This window comes from Abramis brama (genome assembly GCF_963993115.1).
Source record: "Abramis brama genome assembly, chromosome: 13".
NCBI classification, from domain to species: domain Eukaryota; kingdom Metazoa; phylum Chordata; class Actinopteri; order Cypriniformes; family Leuciscidae; genus Abramis; species Abramis brama.
In genome coordinates this window covers 18592950-18613313 of record NC_139975.1, presented here as the reverse complement: position 1 = coordinate 18613313, position 20364 = coordinate 18592950, and the positions used below count along the sequence as shown (strand labels likewise).

General features: G+C 38.2%; 2 protein-coding genes across 2 annotated transcripts; both read right to left on the bottom strand.

The window, feature by feature from the left end:
- Positions 1 to 201: 201 nt before the first annotated feature.
- On the bottom strand, positions 202 to 3041 carry slc25a5 (solute carrier family 25 member 5). Its single transcript, XM_084132333.1, has 4 exons — positions 2474 to 3041; positions 967 to 1453; positions 746 to 886; positions 202 to 663 (listed from the first exon to the last, which is right to left on the bottom strand). The coding sequence occupies exons 1-4, from the start codon at positions 2582 to 2584 to the stop codon at positions 506 to 508; spliced, it is 897 nt and encodes a 298-aa protein (XP_083988459.1). The 5' UTR covers positions 2585 to 3041; the 3' UTR covers positions 202 to 505.
- A 309-nt stretch (positions 3042 to 3350) lies between these two features.
- On the bottom strand, positions 3351 to 8171 carry slc25a43 (solute carrier family 25 member 43). The gene is made up of 5 exons (XM_084132332.1): positions 7766 to 8171; positions 6165 to 6406; positions 5828 to 6000; positions 4592 to 4726; positions 3351 to 4304 (listed from the first exon to the last, which is right to left on the bottom strand). The coding sequence occupies exons 1-5, from the start codon at positions 8035 to 8037 to the stop codon at positions 4089 to 4091; spliced, it is 1038 nt and encodes a 345-aa protein (XP_083988458.1). The 5' UTR covers positions 8038 to 8171; the 3' UTR covers positions 3351 to 4088.
- Positions 8172 to 20364: the final 12193 nt, after the last annotated feature.

The following is a 20364-nucleotide window of genomic DNA, read 5'->3' as shown; positions in this document are numbered from 1 at the left end:
TCACATTGATCTGACAAGCCAAGGATCTTTAAAGGGCAAAATAGACTTGTTATTCTGCTAGTACAGTTTGTGGACAGGTTTTTAAAGGGTGTGGTATTTGTTTGAATTAAGGAACAGGGCAGAAGCAATCCAAGTGGCTGAATCATTTACAATACCTGTAACGCAACAAGAAAAGAGAAAAAAAAAAAACACAAGTTATGGTTTAGGTTCATTCAGTGGGTCTTTATTGATGCATCGACTAAAAACAGACCGGCTGGAAAACAGGTAGATTTTAGTACCCGGCATTCTTTCTTTCTGGGAATGACAGTATCGTGAAGGGGGAACAAAAACTGGAAAAATAAGATGAACGGGGCAAAAGAAAAATTGCAAAAACAATTTCCCCCAGTACAACTAGTACTGACATACTAGTTGGTCCCTATAAATAAGGCGGAATTTGAGAGTCCTTCCAAATTTACAAGATATGTTACAGTTAAACATCTCACATTGAATGGTGGACAGGAAACATTTACATGACCTTCTTCAGCTCATCATACAAGACCAGCACAAAGGCACCACCCATGCCTCTGAGAACATTGGACCAGGCTCCCTTGAAGAAAGCCTTGCCACCCTCATCACGTGAAATCTTCTTCCAGCAGTCAATTGTGCCACTGTACATGATGTCAGCTGCAATTAAAAATAAAAAGTGAATTAACTGCTTGAACTAGTCAACTTGTACTGGAAAAGTCTAAGTAAAGCAGCAACTGACCTCCTTTGCGTCCAGACTGCATCATCATACGACGACGGACTGTGTCGAAGGGGTAGGATGCAAGACCAGCAACAGCAGTCACAGACTGAGCGATCATCCAGCTGACAACAATGTGGGTGTTCTTGGGATCTGGCAGCATACCTAAAGACAAAAGAGCAGATGTAATGAATGCAGCAATAGCACACACTGAAGAGGATACCTTAACCTCAACGTGGACTCACCCTTGGCAGTGTCATAAATGCCGAAGTAGGCGGCTCTGTAAATGATGATACCCTGCACAGAAACGTTGAAGCCCTGGTACAATCCTTTGAGGCCATCAGACTTGAAGATCTTTGCCAAGCAGTTACCCAGGCCAGAGAACTCTCTTGCTGCTCCAGCCTTGCCGACATCGGCGGCCAGACGGGTTCTTGCAAAGTCGAGGGGGTACACAAAGCAGAGGGATGTAGCACCAGCAGCACCACCTGAGGCCAGGTTACCAGCGAAGTACCTCCAGAACTGGGTGCGCTTGTCCACGCCATCAAGGAAGACCTTCTTGTACTTGTCCTTGAAAGCAAAGTTGAGGGCCTGGGTGGGGAAGTACCTGATGACATTGGCCATGTTTCCTCTCCAGAACGAGATGAAGCCCTGCTCCTTGGGAATACGCACCACACAGTCTACAATGCCCTTGTACTGCTTATCCACTGTAATCTGTTTGCTAGCATGTTGCACCTGTAAACACAGAAGGAAGTCAATGTATGCACACAATAAAACACATTCAATGAATAAAGTCAATGAGATTACAAATGTCATAAACTGAAGCAACTAAAACTGAATTAAGCGTTAATTGTTTAAAATAGCGACGGCTTAACAGAAAATCAAGGAGGAAACAAACACGTGATCATGCGAAGCGAAAGAAGCCGACAACGCGAAAAAAACGCTTTATCTTCCGGTAAGAGGTTCCTATAAAATCGACTGGAATTATCACGAAAACCCTTACATTTGTGTAAAATGTGTACGAACTATAAGTATTTAACATTATATCGATGTGTTAGCATATGATACGCCCATAAAGCAACGTGTCCTTAAACAATAGCGGAGTCTTAATAGTCCTAGGACGAGAGCGTTAGCTTTGCAAGCTAGCAATAAAGGCCTAGCTATTCACAGGCCTCCCCTTCTCGCGACCTTGGCGAGATGAGGGAGGATGCTGGTTTACCGTGTTTCACGGAAGTGTTTTAAAAGAGTTTTAAAAACCTGTTTTAAAACCTTAGTAAAGCAACAAGCTCATTGAGCTCTGTTAAATTCCAGTCGTTTGGGCGCCAATTGGCTGTCGATCGAGGCATTTCTCAAGTTGTTCTCTCGAGGAGGGTTGCTAAAGGTTACAAGCACTCAAGGCCTAGCTAGTCGATACTTTAACGAAATATTTGACGACCAGCACAGTTTTTAAACGGCTCAACATGTGTGAAATAACGGAGGTTTAAGTTACAATGAGGTTTTCGTTTGGTCAGACGTTTACTATCATGTTAGGCTAATCTCAATTCGAGATTAAATTAAACATGTAAATGAAAAAAAAAAAAAAAAAGAACTAAAAAGAACATTAGCAGCTACGTTTTATTTAAACAAACTTCTAGGATTACACTATGCTAGTTGTATTCACCTTTCGCTCAATACAGAACTTTTTAAAATTATTATTACGGGATTATATAATTCCGAAAATATTATTGCGAATAAGTTATATATATATAACGTTACCTGAAGCAGCAGCTTGACTCTCTCAATGGGGGCCACGGCGGTCTTAGAAATAGCAGCGGCAATTCCACCGGCCAAGAAATCCTTGGCGAAAGAAACGGCGGTCTCGTTCATTGTTGGATGTTCTTAAGAGAGGTGTAGCTTGAAGAGGTATATCCCGCTCTGCCGCAGGAACAGCGTGGAATGCCGGCTGATTCGAAATGGCCGAATGAAAAGTTGAAGCGACGTTTTTAAAAGGTTCGTCTCGCGAGAGAAATACGTACCCAACGCTTCTAAGATTTGATTGGACTGTAGACCAAACGTCACACATTCCAGAAGGCGGGGTCATAGCGTGATGACGGAGATGAATGGCTCAAAGTAGGTAAAGTAACCTTAAGCCTCGTCAAGGTGGAAAGCGTAAATTACAACAGGAAGTTTTTAAAACAGAGACAATTTTGTTTCCAAGTAGCCAATAATTCATGACTAATAATATTTAACAAAACACACACACTTTTTGCACTGTTTTTGATACACACTGACAGTCCAATACAGCAAGAGAATCAGGATTGTCCAGTTTTTCCTTTCAGCTGTCAAGCTAAGAAGTTCTCCAAGGTGACATAGCATGCATGTTTGTTACTAGCTAGTTCGCTGCCTGCCTTCAGTTAATGATCTCCAAGGGCATGTGTGTGAGAGGAAAAGGGCCAACATGTCAGAACAAAGTCCTTCACACGACTTTTGACTGTGTGGCAAAGCCAGTGATCCATTTTGGGAACATGTGACTACAGAAGGCAATACAAAATCAATACTATCTGAATCACTGTCATTTCTACTAATGCAATTCAATTTTGTTTGTATTATATAACAATCAACGGATAGTAAAATATGTGTATAATACAATACGTTGACAACAAGGTCTAAGATGTTTATTGCTTATACTTAATAATTTTTTACAATGTGCTTGAAGATTTTATCTTAACATATGCAACATTTACAAATGTCTTAATGATATCATCGAAAACCACAAATACCACTTTCATTAAACAGATCATGTCCTTTTTTTTCCTTTTCTTTTTTACAGCCGAATGAGATTCGTTAATTACTGGGTTACCATGTATCCAGATCAGCAGGAAATGTATATATTACATTACAATGCAGATTCAGAATCGTCATATATGATCAAAAAAGCAAATGCCATAACTGCACCACAATATGACCTTAAAAGCATGTGGTTCATAAATAACAGAAGACATTTAAAAAGGCCAAAGAGCTAAAAATCCAGTAAAAGACTAATACTTTGTTTGACAAAGACATTGCTCTAACTGTTGAAATGATGTTCAACATATTTTCCTGAGAAGTGATTAGACAGATCTTAAAAACATCATTTCAGTGGCATGTCTGATGCGTTTGAGGTACTGTAGAATGTACGTAACGGACTTGGCTTCAAGTATGTATGTGCAGAATCCTTAAAATACAATATTGGAAGTTAAATACAACAAAAGGTAAAACATTCTTCATAATAATCAAATATATTGCGCAAAGTACCACTTTGAATAATACACTGTGCATTCCAGCAGTACAAATACTTAATAGCAATGCACTTCTCAGAGTACTGTTTATTCCTGATAAATCTTGGGATTAGTTACCAGCGGTTTCCTATGGATGAACTCTGTGCTTTGTGTGATTTTCTGTTTCTCAGGTAGCGCTTAAACTCCTGCAGTTCATATGGGCCCAGACTTTGGTCCACACCTGGTTTAAGTTTGTAGCTTAGTGGAGAAATGATATAGCCATTCTGGTAAAGGCAGAGTTGCTTACACATCTCAAAGCAACTGAAGAGCAGACCATAATATGGGACAATCTGTAATGAATAAAACAAAACATAATATCATTAACAAGTAAGTGGAAATGCATTATTTATATAAGGTATTTCCACAAACAACCACTGAAAACATTTGAGCATGCTATTTCATGCGAAGCCAGCTCCAGAAACTCATGTTACTATTTGTTGTATTCATTTCATAGAATACATGTTTGTGTAATATACAACCATGTCAGATTTTTTTTTTAATGACAGATCGAAATTTGAATGACCATTTACACAGAAAAATCTCTCGTCCACCTATAAGTACATAAAACAGACGTCACCTTCACCATGTTGGCTGTAAGGCCACTCCAAAGAGCCATGACACCCTTGTTCTTGATGACCTGTCTGAAGCAGTCAATCATTCCATTAAAATGGACATCAACTCCTCCACAATGGGGCAAAAGAAGACTCTGGGCCTAAAATAATGATTTAAGAAATATTCCTGATCATTAAGAAATACTTAGATAAGAGAATACTGACATTATTGTTTATAGGAAAAACTATATAAAACGTTGTCTAGTGCAGATTTTCAATTCATGTACATTTGTTTTGAAATGATTGTGTTTTCCGTAGGCTGTGTTGATTGTGTCAATAGATACTTTGGTAACACTTTACAATGTCTCATTTGTTAACATTAGTTAATATATTAACTAACATGAACAAACAATGAGCAATACATTTGTTACAGTATTTATTAATCTTTGTTAATAATAACGTTAGTAAATAAAAATCCAGGTTTTTGTTCATTGATTGTTCATGTTAGTTCACAGTGCAATAACGAATGTTAACAAATACAAAATTTAATTCGTATTAGTATTAGTAAATGTTGAAATTAACATTAACTTAGATTAATAAATGATGTAGGATTATTGTTACTTCTTAGTTAATGTTAACGAAAGTAGTTGAAACCTTATTGTAAAGTGTTACCAATACTTTTTTAAGCACCAGACTGACAGAATATTCAGAAGCTTTGGTCAGTTTATTTCTGACAATGTAATTTAACTCGCAAAAGAGAAAAAGCAGAACTTTTCATTTCTAGTTCGGCTGTTTGTAGAGCCAATCAAAACATACAGGAACTAGATCAGATATACCATGTTTGTTGTGTGTGTGAAAGGTCAGCTATCTTTAGACAATTTATCTTTGGCATAGGCAGACACTGGACACTGAACATTCTCAGCTGCTGCAAGGCCTTGTGTCCTTCATAATGGTCTCCAGCATTGTTCTGTGTGACCTGTTGCAAAGACTGTGCATATATATATGAAGAGTTCAGATGCAAAAGCCTCTAAGTGCCATCTGAAATTTTCTTCTAGAATGATCATTTTTATCAAGCTTGTATTTAAGTTCAGTAATATATATATATATATATATATATATATATATATATATATATAATTATATATAGTCTTTACATAGTTTCTTTCTTGACAATTTTTTACAACTTTAGGGAGACCCAAGTCTGTGACACTGGTACCATTGTGTCCCCTTGTGGTGAGACATATCACTACACCTATTCTCACCTGCATCTTCTTTTTAACGGTTTCGAAGGGGAAGGAGAGAGTCTGAGCGACTCCTGCCGCAAGACATCCATTGATGAAGTTCTGCAAAGACGTGAAGCGAACATGACGCTCCTGCCACAGCTTATCCAAATTGACATAGACCGCATAGCAACCAACAGAGAACGGAACAGCGCCTATTCCACAGAAATCCAGACATAAAGTTCCATCAACTTTTTAAGCAGAATTGTAAAACCTTTATTAATCAGAAGGTTATGAGCTTGGTTTTGATGTTTTTGAATTAAGATTTAGTGTAATTTAATGATTCTGAGGTGTAAACAGGGTCTGAACTAATACATACCTAACACTGTGAGCGAAAAACCCCTGTAGAGAGCTTGAAGTCCTTCATTTCTGTACATGCTGGAGAGAGAATGCAGCAACCCTCTGTAAGTTGGTTCTTTGCAATTCTGAGCAATAAGTCTGGTTTCAACCACCTCCAATGGATATGTTGCTAGAGCGGCAGATATGCCTGCCAGCCCACCGGCTAATATGGCTCTCCATTGTGAGATATCACCCAGTTCATCAATATGAAGGTGGACAATACTGCCAAAAACAGAAGAAAGTGAATAGTAAGCATTTTGGATAAGTGTAGAGTACCAGACATATCTACCAGACACATCTAACTGATATATTCTCATGATCTCAAAGGCTAATGCTTAAATGCTTTAACTTAATATACATAGATTGAGGCTATGTACACTTTAAGAAATGTGCAAAAATACAGCACAATGTACTATGTTAATATGTAGGGATTTTCTGTGTTTTGCTGCTATTTTGAATGAATCGTGTTGTGTCTTAAGGTTGAAGGAAATGTACACAATCTTAACAGAAAAGGAAGGTGTATTTCGCAGTACAGTGCAATTTTTGCTTACAGTATGAATTACTAAAAAGTTTATATGAATTTAATATAATTAGGCTATAATGTAAATTATAAATGTAATCATTATCATTTTCTTAAGTATTATTATTTGGTGTTAATATATGTAGATATAGGCTAGTGTTAATTATTATGTAATTATTAAAAATACAGTATTAATAGCAGTAGGCTACTAGAAAATTATATCCTTTACAAAAAATTTGATTATTAACCAACAACATAAACTTTGTAACCAACAACTTGCATTCGAGAGGTACACACGTATTCTTTTAAGAGGAACAATGCGTTCAAAACAGGTCGTATACACCCTCCACTCGTCTTTTCCTGGAATACTGGAACACTATGTGCGGGTCTTTCTAAAACTGTTTCCGGTGTCTCCGTTAACCCATTCAGCATGTGAAAATACACGTGACAAGACATACTTTCGTATGGACAGGCACAGGCTGTGCTGAACGCTGATAGGCGTTTCCAAGTGCATGGTTCATATCCATGGAAACACTACAGCTGAAATTGACACTGAACTTGTATTATGAATGCACACATTTTATGACTTCATAGAATTAAGGCCACGCCCACTGTAGCCCTCTAGGGTTCAGGATGACACCACATCAACATGCTGGCTTTCTGAGCTACGTGATTGGTCAGGACATGAAGGCGTGATGTGTTACATCACGATGAACTAACGTAAACCCCGTTCTAAGAAGTAACAGAAGCTAAGCTAATGAAGCAAGGCGGTTAAATAAAATTATTTCTTTAAAAGATCCGTAAATTAAACATATTAAGTACATTTAAATGAGTCCTCTCTTGTTAGTATATACATTTTATAATTAAATTATATCTACAAATTCCAAACGCTATCATCAAGCGAACAAACACATCAACTTCCTGTTGTCGTTGTTTACCATCACAGCCGATTGAAAAGCTGATCATATCTTGAATTACACAAAACAGCGAAACGTATCGGGCATAGACGCTATGTAGTATTCATTATTTAATATTAAAGTATTAAAATGTATAATACTTACTTTTTGTAAGTTGCTAAATGTATGGCACTGTAGGGGAACAACCGTAGGCAGGAAACCATATTACCCTTCCAAAACGCTCGAAGTCCCTCATTCTGACAAATAAAAACAAAGCTGTGCAGAAAACCGCGTTTACAATGAAATGTTCCTATTTGACTCAAAATCTTTACGACTTCCAGAGGTGACGTTACAGTTTTGCTAAAAATCCCGGCAAAACCGACGCACAGTAGACTTTGAGAACTTGTCAGTCGGTCGTCCTTTTTGACTACAGCCATACTTCATAAGAAAAACGATTTTCTTCTTCAGCCTTTGAAGGAAAATAACAAACGTGTGAAAATGAACACACTAACTGTTTTGTTTATCATCCAGCCATCCAGCTGCAGCGCTACTTGTCGTTCAGTGGCCAGTCATTGCAGGATATTTTGGGGAAGGCGGGGTGTAGTTTGTGCAAGCCCAAGTTTGGTTGCATTGCAAAATCACTCCATAGCTAGCTGTCAAAAAGCTATAGATGGAAAGAAACGACACAAACCATATCGTATGTACAGTCTAAAGACAGCCACAGACAAAGTTAATGTGCTTTCCATATTCACTTTAGGCCAATGCAAATCTTTTGAAAAAAGGATGGACCGTGGACACACCAGGCTCCTCTTAGCAGGTGCTAAACTGAATTAGGTGTGAAAACACTCGAAAAGACCATTAGTTTTGGGGGGACCCTAGATGGAGATTTTGGAATTATTTTAAACCATGGATGCAGAAAATCCAACTATATTTATGTATGAAATTTGCACAGCGTCTGGAGGCTATTACGTGGATAATATGGAAATCCTGTACAAAATAATATGGAATTTTGTACTGGAACTCCATAATGTTTTGTTTTTATCAAAATACCTCTCACACACAATGAATCTCTATTATGGTTGCTTATGATGTCTGAATAATATGAAAATGTGTAAAACAAAATAAATAAATAAAATATACACACACACACATAGCCTACCCATTGGCAACCCTCTTGAAATATTTCATTTGTTTCAATATATGAGTGATCTACATTCTGGTTTTAAATTCAGTTTTCTTGGAAAGAAAGACTATTTTCTTTGTGCGTATGTGCGAGATTTCATTAGTCGCTTCAGGTCTTAAAGGGAGGGAGAGTGTTTTCGCATTTGGCTCCTAAATTCTGGAATACATTGTTAGCTAACTGCGTGATGGGGTAACAGGGCTCACCAGGGTAAAAGGCGCATTTGATTTTATATAAAAAAATTGATTTTATTTTCCTTTTAACCACTAGATGGCACAAAGACTTTGGCAGCACGCTCCTAAACATCCGCTCTTCAAGATACACGTGGAAATTTGGTTGATCCTTTATGCTAGTGGTTCTCAACGGGCGTTCAGAGAACAAATGGGGCGTTGGAAGCAAGATTTTGAAAGGGGGGCGTTCAGGTGCATGGGGGGCGTTCACGAGTTTACACCAAAGATCCAGGCAAGACAAGATTAAACATGTATAATTACTTGCAAAATAATTGCCTACAACATTCTAAAATCTGCCAGTTTAATGCGACATGTAAACTATTATTATTTCTTCCAGTCATAGACCAGCTCAAGCACTGACTAGAATCCAGCGGCGCTGACAAGAATGTGCTCAAAAATGTGTTTTGCGCTGACAACAATCCAGTGCTGACTAGACACCTAGTGGAGGAATGGAACGTTGACAATCCATTATAAAAGTATTGACTTAAGAACCACTTTATATTTTCAAATAAATCATGTTCCCATTCACTCCGGATTCACACGAACTTTAAAATGAATTAAACTAAATTCTTAGCCTGGATGCCAGCCGAATTTAGCCCCGCCCACAACATTTTTGGGTCGGGAAGTTCGAATAGATATTCTGACTAGAATCTGAGTATGACGACGTCAGGCTACTAAATTCTATTTATAAGGTAAAACTTTAAAAAATTTAGGCATTAACTAATGCCACTGCATAATGGCAAAATGTTTTCTTTGTTCACCAAGAAAAAAATACTGGTCAGGCTTTATTGTTAACTCGCAAGACTGTAAGGAGAAACAAATGACAATTTTATGGATAATTTAAATATATTCTGTAATCACATTTTGGTAATGTAGGCTATTAATTCCGCCGTCACATCTGAGCGCGAAACGCTGCTTGGATATTTCAATATAGGCTAGTTAAAAATAATTAATAATACAATAATAATTTAATTGTTCATATGTGTTTATTTTTGTTAGAAGATGTTAGAAGATTTAACTGATTATGAACACAAATTAATCATGACAAACCAAATTAATTGTAAATGTATTAATTATACCATTGATGAAAACAAGCTGATACCAAGGTATTTTGGGCCTACAATTCTAACATATTTTTTCATGAAAAATCATGATTGTATTTTTTTTTATTTCAAAAGTAAGGTTAATGTAAGCAGCTTCTTGCAATACTCTCATAAATGCGTAATAAAACCTAAGTGCAAACATTACCGCTTCAATGACCGTATAGACCACGATCGTTTTTACTGTCCAATGACAGCCCATCATCTTATATCTACTTTGAGTGGTATGGGAGAGAGTGGGAAGTTCATTTGTTGCCCCTACGAGTTTATAATAGTATATTTTAACAAGATTGTCAAATAAAGAAAAAAAATACTTGTTTTAAATGTTGGCTTTATTAAACTATGTTAGTGATGATAAGCCACATAATTAAATTTTTAATGCCAAACTTGTAACCGTTGCATTTCGTTAACACTGATTTACACTGATATATAGGTTAATTTCTAACAAAAAATTATTTTATTTTATATTTAGTTTGAATCAGGTGTCCGCTGTTGGGGTAGAATTGGCTTGTGGCGCTGTCACAAAAAATAGGGTCCAAGAAATGCGGTCCCAGAACTGCAGTCCTGAAACTGCAGCCTTCGGTATTTTAGGAATACTGGCAGCAATTGGTGTAATGTGGCAATAGAAAAGTGACCAGCAGATGGCAGTCATGGCCCAAAAATATGGATTCAAGTTCTGTTGAATCTTTTTGTTGAATCTTCAATTGTTGAATTTAATTGAATAATCATAATTTGAACAAAATATGAATCAGCTATGTGCATAAAATATACAGTTTATTACAGTAAATAATTATATTAAACAAAATATAAAACAGTTGAAAATCTTTACAATAGTCCAGTTTTTGGTTCAGTGTATAAAGTTAGTGTTAGGTCTTCCTAATGATCACATTAACAAATCAATGCTGTTATTTTGAACTTTATATTAATAAATCCTTTTAATTAATAAATCAAATAATCCTGAAAAAAGAAAGAATAATGGTTTCTACAAAAATAAGAAGCAACACAACTGTTTTCAACATTGAAAATAATAAGAAATGTTTCTTGAGCACCAAATCAATGATTTCTGAAGGATCATGGACGCTAAAGATTAGAGTAATGATGCTGAAAATTCAGCTTTACCATCACTGGAATAAAAGAATCAGAAGATGTGTCAAAACCATTGCTTTCAAGAAGTTGTTAAATACAGTGAGGAAAATAAGTATTTGAACACCCTGCTATTTTGCAAGTTCTCCCACTTGGAAATCATGGAGGGATCTGAAATTGTCATCGTAGGTGCATGTCCACTGTGAGAGACATAATCTAAAAAAAAAAATCCAGAAATCACAATATATGATTTTTTAACTATTTATTTGTATGATACAGCTGCAAATAAGTATTTGAACACCTGTCTATCAGCTAGAATTCTGACCCTCAAAGACCTGTTAGTCTGCCTTTAAAATGTCCACCTCCACTCCATTTATTATCCTAAATTAGATGCACCTGTTTGAGGTCGTTAGCTGCATAAAGACACATGTCCACCCCATACAATCAGTAAGAATCCAACTACTAACATGGCCAAGACCAAAGAGCTGTCCAAAGACACTAGAGACAAAATTGTACACCTCCACAAGGCTGGACAGGGCTACGGGGAAATTGCCAAGCAGCTTGGTGAAAAAAGGTCCACTGTTGGAGCAATCATTAGAAAATGGAAGAAGCTAAACATGACTGTCAATCTCCCTCGGACTGGGGCTCCATGCAAGATCTCACCTCGTAGGGTCTCAATGATATCCGCCCAGAACTACACGGGAGGAGCTGGTCAATGACCTGAAAAGAGCTGGGACCACCGTTTCCAAGGTTACTGTTGGTAATACACTAAGACGTCATGGTTTGAAATCATGCATGGCACGGAAGGTTCCCCTGCTTAAACCAGCACATGTCAAGGCCCGTCTTAAGTTGCCAGTGACCATTTGGATGATCCAGAGGAGTCATGGGAGAAAGTCATGTGGTCAGATGAGACCAAAATAGAACTTTTTGGTCGTAATTCCACTAAACGTGTTTGGAGGAAGAAGAATGATGAGTACCATCCCAAGAACACCATCCCTACTGTGAAGCATGGGGGTGGTAGCATCATGCTTTGGGGGTGTTTTTCTGCACATGGGACAGGGCGACTGCACTGTATTAAGGAGAGGATGACCGGGGCCATGTATTGCGAGATTTTGGGGAACAACCTCCTTCCCTCAGTTAGAGCATTGAAGATGGGTCGAGGCTGGGTCTTCCAACATGACAATGACCCAAAGCACACAGCCAGGATAACCAAGGAGTGGCTCTGTAAGAAGCATATCAAGGTTCTGGCGTGGCCTAGCCAGTCTCCAGACCTAAACCCAATAGAGAATCTTTGGAGGGAGCTCAAACTCCGTGTTTCTCAGCGACAGCCCAGAAACCTGACTGATCTAGAGAAGATCTGTGTGGAGGAGTGGGCCAAAATCCCTCCTGCAGTGTGTGCAAACCTGGTGAAAAACTACAGGAAACGTTTGACCTCTGTAATTGCAAACAAAGGCTACTGTACCAAATATTAACATTGATTTTCTCAGGTGTTCAAATACTTATTTGCAGCTGTATCATACAAATAAATAGTTAAAAAATCATACATTGTGATTTCTGGATTTTTTTTAGATTATGTCTCTCACAGTGGACATGCACCTACGATGACAATTTCAGACCCCTCCATGATTTCTAAGTGGGAGAACTCGCAAAATAGCAGGGTGTTCAAATACTTATTTTCCTCACTGTATATACTTTCCATCAATAAATAGAAAAAAAAAAAAAAAATCAAACAATGTGTCAAACAATGTCTTGTGAAGATCCAGACAGCCAGCAGATGGCAGTCTTTACCCACAACCACAGTTAGTATAAGAGTACATTTACAAGAAAATGAAATAGCATCTGTTATGATGAAATTATGCATGTAAAGTATTAATATTAAAGTAGTAATATTATTTGTATTCAGATTATTAAGGTTAATAATATGTTGTAATAACATCACTTTATTATTACCTGAGCAATTCACAATATATAAAAGTAGAATCATTGTTTTACTACATAAGCACTGAAGGTGATTGTATTTACTGCCAACTGCAACTGTATCAGAACCCGTCTTGTTCGTGAATCTTATGGCTTTCGTTTTATCACTTTGAATATTCAAGTAAAGTACACATAAATGTGGGATCAGGTTTTATTGTGGGTATTATACTGCTTGTGTTAATATCTTCAAATGCACTGAGTTACGTAAACAACTTCTCCATGCCAGTCATGCCTTCAGACCCTTCACGACAACAAACACGATAAAGGATGCCACGTTGTAGCATGTTGCCCTGTATGAAAATGAGCACACGAGTCCCCCTAATATCCCAGCAGGGTCTTGTAGTTCCTTTCCTGTTAGGGCCAGTGTTTGTTTTCAGCCTGTATCCCCCTGCAATGTGCGCCTCCCTCCCCTGCTGATTCGACAACCTCAGCTGCCTGTGAAGAGCCCACCTCCTGTCTGTAGCTGGGCCACTTGGCTTTTTCACAAAGGCTACTGGAATAACAGTGCCCCGAGAAGGAAATGACAGTCTGTTCAAAAGAGCCCCTATGCCACAGTATTGTGCTGGGGGGGGGGGGGGGCTGGTACAGTGCAGGAGATGCTTAATCATTGCATATTGCTTCAATATCAATTCAAAATCACAAAGCATCACTCAAGTTAACCAAGGTTTAAGTTATACTTCTATGTCATATAGCAGCATAGATTGTGAACTGTAAACATCCTTCTCATGGAGTTACTATATTTACACTTTCAATATTTACAGTCATGTTGACTGTCATTGTGATCGGACCACAGTGAGAATGAGTGATTTTTCAGCCCTCAGAAGTAGTAAAAGTCCTGGCACTTCCTTTGTACGTGACAAGAAGGACTCCTTTGATCTTTCAGTCATATGTATGCGGATCCAATTACAAGATAATGGAGTGATACTTATGAAAGATCAGGTGTGAAGTGTGCGCATGTGCTGGATCTTATCAATTAGTGGACGAGCCACTTGACAAGACGGACACATTGTCTGCTACCGAGAGAAAATATCTTCTCGGGCCCCTTTTAATGTGTCTCTCAATCATGTTCTCACCTTTGTTTATTCACTTTAACCCATCATCGCCCGCCTCCTCTGTGATCTACTATAGTGGATAGGGCACTGACTTCCTCTTAAATTCACACAGTGTCCTTCCTGACTCCCGCACTGACTGTGTGTCCTGGACTTATTAACCCGGGAACTTCCAGAGCTCCTTTGTCTTGCTCCTCTCTATACTTAAGGGGGCTGCGAGCAGAGGGGAAAGCTATTGTCATTCACTGTATGCCATGCGCAAGTCTGCCCTTGATCCCTGGCTTTGAAATGGAGTGCTGGAGGAAGAGAGACTGACTCAAGCAATAGTGTCTGACCTAGGCTCTCTCTCACCCTCTAAAACAATGACTGATAAATGACCATATTCTTTGCCATTGAATATTTTCATAAGCCATTTTAAACTATTTAGGGTTCTTCACAATCCTTTTCTGAACTCCTCGCCCTGCATGCTATAGTCTGTTGTGAATGTAAAGCATCAAAAGAGGGCGCTCTTTGTCAGTCGGTGCTGTAATGGAAACAGGCCTCCTCTAGCAAACTGGTGCCAGGCCAGAGACAAGAGCAATAAAGTTCTCACCTCATTATCAAGAACACAGCCACACCACAGCCTGCTGCCAGGTGGGACTGGAGGAGGGGGGAAGATAGAGGGGTTGTAGAGATAATCTGGAAAAGAAAAGGGCTGATCTGACAACCTTCACCTGGGAAGACAGATATTTGACTAACCCAAACTCCACAGAAAGGGAATATGCTTTACAGAAAAACTCTTTAATGTATGGACTGTATGGATTTTGCCATACTTTTTGTAATGTTTAAGTATAATAAACACTATTTAATAGTACATATGTAATAATCATATGTCAGTATAATATACAGTCTAATTGCACTGGATTGATATAGGCCAGGGTTTCCCAAACTGGGGGTTGATAAAAATTAATTAAATCATGAATGTTTTAAATGAATAAATAATAAATAAATAAAAATGAAACACTTACTAGAAAAGATCATATATTTTAAATAAAATATAAAATAAATATTAATGTCTACCAGGGTTAAAACAATCCAGAAATGTATTTATCTATTTTTATGTTAAATGTTCTTTCACACCCTCAGCCATGTTAGGGACATAACAATTATATTAATATTTGTTTACCTGCAAGACCATTAACCAACATCAGAGAACCAGAACAGGCTAAACTTTTGTTAAATGATTGAAATCTCAAGGGGTCTTTAAAAGTCATAAGTAAATATTTTAGGTCAAAAGGGTTTAGCTGACAAAAAGTTTGGGAATCCCTGATATAGGCTATTTAGGTCATGAAGAATAATTATTATGCACACTGAGAAGCTTTCAGGAGAGCCATTTAGTTATACAGGCTTGCAAAGTACTAGATGGACCTGGGCTCCTAGCAGCTGGTGTTCTCCTATCTTCACATGTACAACCAATAAATCAATATCAAATCTAGCAGGAAGCCAGATGGCCTCCCTCCAGACCTTCGGCATAGTGGGTCACAGACCTCTTAAAGTCAGCATGGCTACTGTAAGCCAGGCCAATAGAGAAGAGCCTTTGAAGGCTTAGACATTCAACAAGGAGGCTATGAATGACTAAAGGGGACAAATAAGCTGTTACGACTCTGGTCAGATCAGTGTTTGTGTTTCTCTGAACATCAAAGGTCAGAGACTGTTTGATATGCAGCCCCCACACCTTGATCCAGAGCCGGGACAGGTAATGGGGTGGAGTAGTCCATTGAGTAACAAGGAGGGGGGGCTTGTAGAGTCCTCCTCTTAGGTCTTGCTGTAGGGCACTCGACTCAGACAAAGAATCTTTTAGGGCCTCCGACTCCCTACGGAGCAGTCGGCCCCATGAGACTATGAGCATCTTCTGCTCACGGCAATGGCCTGCGCCAGTACCTGGTTATGTGGGCCTTTCTGTGGTCCTGAAGGAACTTTTGCGTGCAGTGCCTGGTACTGATACAGATAAATCATAAATTAACCACTTTTTTAATCATATTTTCATTTTTGTATCATATGGTAATACTATGGTACTTTGTAATACTCAATTTCTGTACCATTTACATGGTACTACACAATACTTCCAAGACCACCATGTCACAGTCCTTTTTGGTATTTTTTGTGTGTCTAGTTCTGACCATAAACTACCATTCAAAATCTAGGGTCAGTTTTTATTCAGCAATAAATTGATAATAAAGTGACAGTTAAGATAAACAGTAAAGACATGTTGCAAAAAAAAAAAAAATCTAATTTAAATAAATGCTGTACTTTTAAACTTAAAAATATATATATCACGGTTTCCACAAAAAAAGATACGGAGCAGCACAACTTTTTTTTTTTAAATTTAATAGTATTAAGAAATGTTTTTTGAGCATATTAGAATGATTTCTAAAGGATCATGTGACACTGAAGACAAATATATTCAATATTCAAATTTCCCATTACAGTAATACAATATATTTTCAAATATATTTAAATAGAAGTTAAATACAGTTCTTTTAAATTGTAATTATATTTCACAATATTCCTATTTTTTCTGTATTGTCATCAACTAAATGCAGCCTTGGTGAGCATATGAGACCTCTTTCAAAAACATTAAAAAAGTCTTACTGACCCCAAACTTTTGAACGGTACTATTTGTACCCATCAACTACACCTAACACTTTCACGTTAAACCTAATCTAAAATGTCTTTAATAAATGGTTACTGTTAGGTTATTGGCTTTTCTTCACTACATTTGAATACCTAGATTTAAATCAAATTCTACTTTCATTGTAATCAAAACAACAGCACATAATATGGGCTTGTAAAAACATTTCTACAGTTGTATAATATCAAGGAAATGTAATTACCCTGCCTCCTTGTTTTTCAAGGTTTTCAAAACCTACAAGCTAATTGAGAAAACACGGATCAGTAATGCTCCAGGGTCTAACACAGATGATGTCGCAATTCTAAAAAAACAAGGCCCAAAAAAACAAGTTAAACAGTAGTTTGATTGAATGGCTGTTCACAGAGGAGTGTGAAATGCCAGCTCTATATGGTGAGGTGTGACTAGGGTGAAGGGGGCAGCTCTGGCCTTTGTGTAACTCCCAGGCTGAATGTGCGGCGGCTATTGTTCAGGCACGACCGCCTGGCCTCTCAGTCTCTCTCCTCCACAGCTTTATCCAAAGCTGCATGACCACTTCCTTAACCCAGGTCAGGGCAAGGTCGTGACTTTGGTAACTTACCCCTAGACCGTCTGCACTGTCTGCTCATCCATAAATGCATAAATGGACCTTGAGGACCTACCGGGGAATAAAAGCAAGGAAAAAGTCAAAAAGAACAATTCTATTAAGCCATTTGAGATGGTAGAAACACATTTTGATGGTAGAAAAATTATACCAGATTGAATGAAAACAATTACATCACAAGTGACGTAGTCAAATTTATAGCATAGTAAATAACGAATTACATGAATCACTTCACAGAGCGACCAGGAGTGTACATAACATGCTCAGATTTACAATGTTGAATTAACCCCCCTGTTAACCCTAATGGGCTCTTCTATGTACTGTGAAGACACAGGTCAGTCTGGTCTCTTTCTCTTCTTTCAAGGCCTTACTGGACTGTGAAGAATGAAACCCCTTCTCTGTTGATAAGAAGAGGAAAGGCTAAAGTGCTCAAAGGCATGGTATACACACAGTTTTGGAACTTTGATGGAGGCCGAGTGAACAAGGAGGGGAGGTATATCGGTTGATAAAGATCACCATGGGTCTTTGATCTTTAAGGAACAGATAAGATGTTACCAAGTGGCATGCTGGGTGGATGAGCAGGCTCACATGACAGGTACAAACAAGCAAACACAGCCCTGGAGGTGATGTCTTCAAGGAGAACCAGATAGCTACAGGAGGAATGGCAGATGGGCAATTAGCCATTTCACTTTGGAGTGAAGTGGAGTGAAAAGTTAACACAGCACACTTGCCTCACTGAGCAAAGTACTTTAGGCTCAAATTAGATACGTTATGCATGAGTAGAGGACATTATTTATGACTTAAAAACATAGATCATGTTCCAATTTGCCTAATGCGACTAATCTAAATTTCATTTTAGTAAAATCAACTTTGCCAGAACTGCAGGGCAAAATAATCAATGAAAGAACATGCTCCACCAACACAGCAGACTGAATCAAAGACACCATGCATTTTAAATACATTTGCTCAATTTGAAGGCTGGAGATTGTTAAAGTGACACTCGAATGTCAAACTAAAGCATAACGGGGGTGGGCTACGTCTGCGTGCTCCCTAGGCACTGATTTAGGGCCTGCATGTGGATGCCAGACAGAGCCTGAAGTCTGGGGGTGCAAGCTACAGCCTGAAACAGATGCCTGGCTGTCTGGCTGAGGGAGGAGGGGAGTCTGTGCTGAATAAAATGGGAGAACTGCCTGTGGTGTTAATGTGCTTTCATTGGTCCTCCTAGCAACAGAGCTGTAATATTCACTGCACCTGCACCAGGTCTGTAAGTGAGAGGATGTTAAAGTGGATAATCGTGAGAGCACATGTGTACATGTAATTAATATGTATATTGACTTGCACACATTTTACAGTGACAGGAAAGAGAGTTCATACACAAAAATGACATCAGTGATAATGCAGTGTGTGTGTGTGTGTGTGTGTGTGTGTGTGTGTGTGTGTGTGTGTGTGTGTGTGTGTGTGTGTGTGTGTGCGTGTTTACTACTCACTGCTCCTGATGTGTGTGCACTAACTTGGATTGGTTAAATGCAGGATGGGTTACCATACTTGGCCTTCACGTCATCACTGTCACTGTCATTAAAAAATCTAGCAAAGACATTTCTCTTTGATGACAAGGCACTCTTGCAATCAAAGTAAAACATGCTCTGTATTATCAAAAAATAAATAAATAAATAAATAAAATCTATTATTGGACTGGCCTCTAGGACAGTTTGGAAAATGGATGAATGGATGGAAGTATAATATTAAAATGTATTAAGTTTGATTTCTGTTCATGACCCAACGACAAAGACAATTAAAAGAATTAAGACGTAAGACCCTTCATTATCAGTTCCCTCCTACAGACATCAAAAGACACATACAGTGAGAGTGCAGCTGCCCTGGTGGTGTGACTTTCTTCTCTCACACTGCTGTTTGTGTTGAGGATGTTTACTGATCCCAGGAAAGACAAACAGGTTCACTCTTATTTGTGGGAGTTGTGCTCAAACAGAGGAGCCAATAGGACTGATTCAGCAAAAGGGTCAGTCTGTTACTCATTGTTGCAATTGTTGTTTTTCGTGTCCTTTCACGTTAGCTGTGTCTTCATACACACAGACTTTCCCGTCAACTGCCAGGGTCACAACTGGAATGTTTTAGATTCCATGACCTTTTATAATACAGATGCTATACTAATACTGAAAAATGCATTTCTGTTAAATTCACATTTGATGTATTGTACCAATATCAGATACAACTATGGTTGTAAATGCCAATCAGTTTATAGATAAAATAAAGATTTATTACCACTTACCAGCCCAGATGATCGGCTTTTACTCGCAGTCACCTATCCATTGTGAATGTAAACATCTGGGAACAGCTGCACAAATGTGGCACTGGCACAGCTGATCTCTGCAACGGCACAGGAAAACAATTTTATTTGGCTTGCTTATAATAAATCAATTCAACTTGGTTATGTGATGTTTGCGCATGTGGATTGCGGATTGTTGGGTTTCATTCAACATTTAGTCATAATGACAAATACATATATATAAATAACTGCAAAATAGCTTTTGTTTGTCATAATGCTATAATATACCTGTAGGTGTGACCCTGATTCTTTTCCGTTTATAACGGATATGCTACTTAGTACAGTATTTTGAGGAATAGATGAAACAAAGAAACGTCTAGTTGAACATTGATTGGTTTGATCAGCAATAGTCATTGTCTGTGCTGGACTTACAGGGGTATAAATCACAGAGGGAACAAGCCTCAGCAGAGAGGTTTTATGAGGGGAGACTTCCCTTGCATCCTGCAGGGGGTAGAGGCCGACACTGTCTGAGTGTCAAAGACCTTTTAACTGGCAGGATCACAAACAAAGAATTATTACTTTATTGGACATCATTTAGGGAGACTTTTTT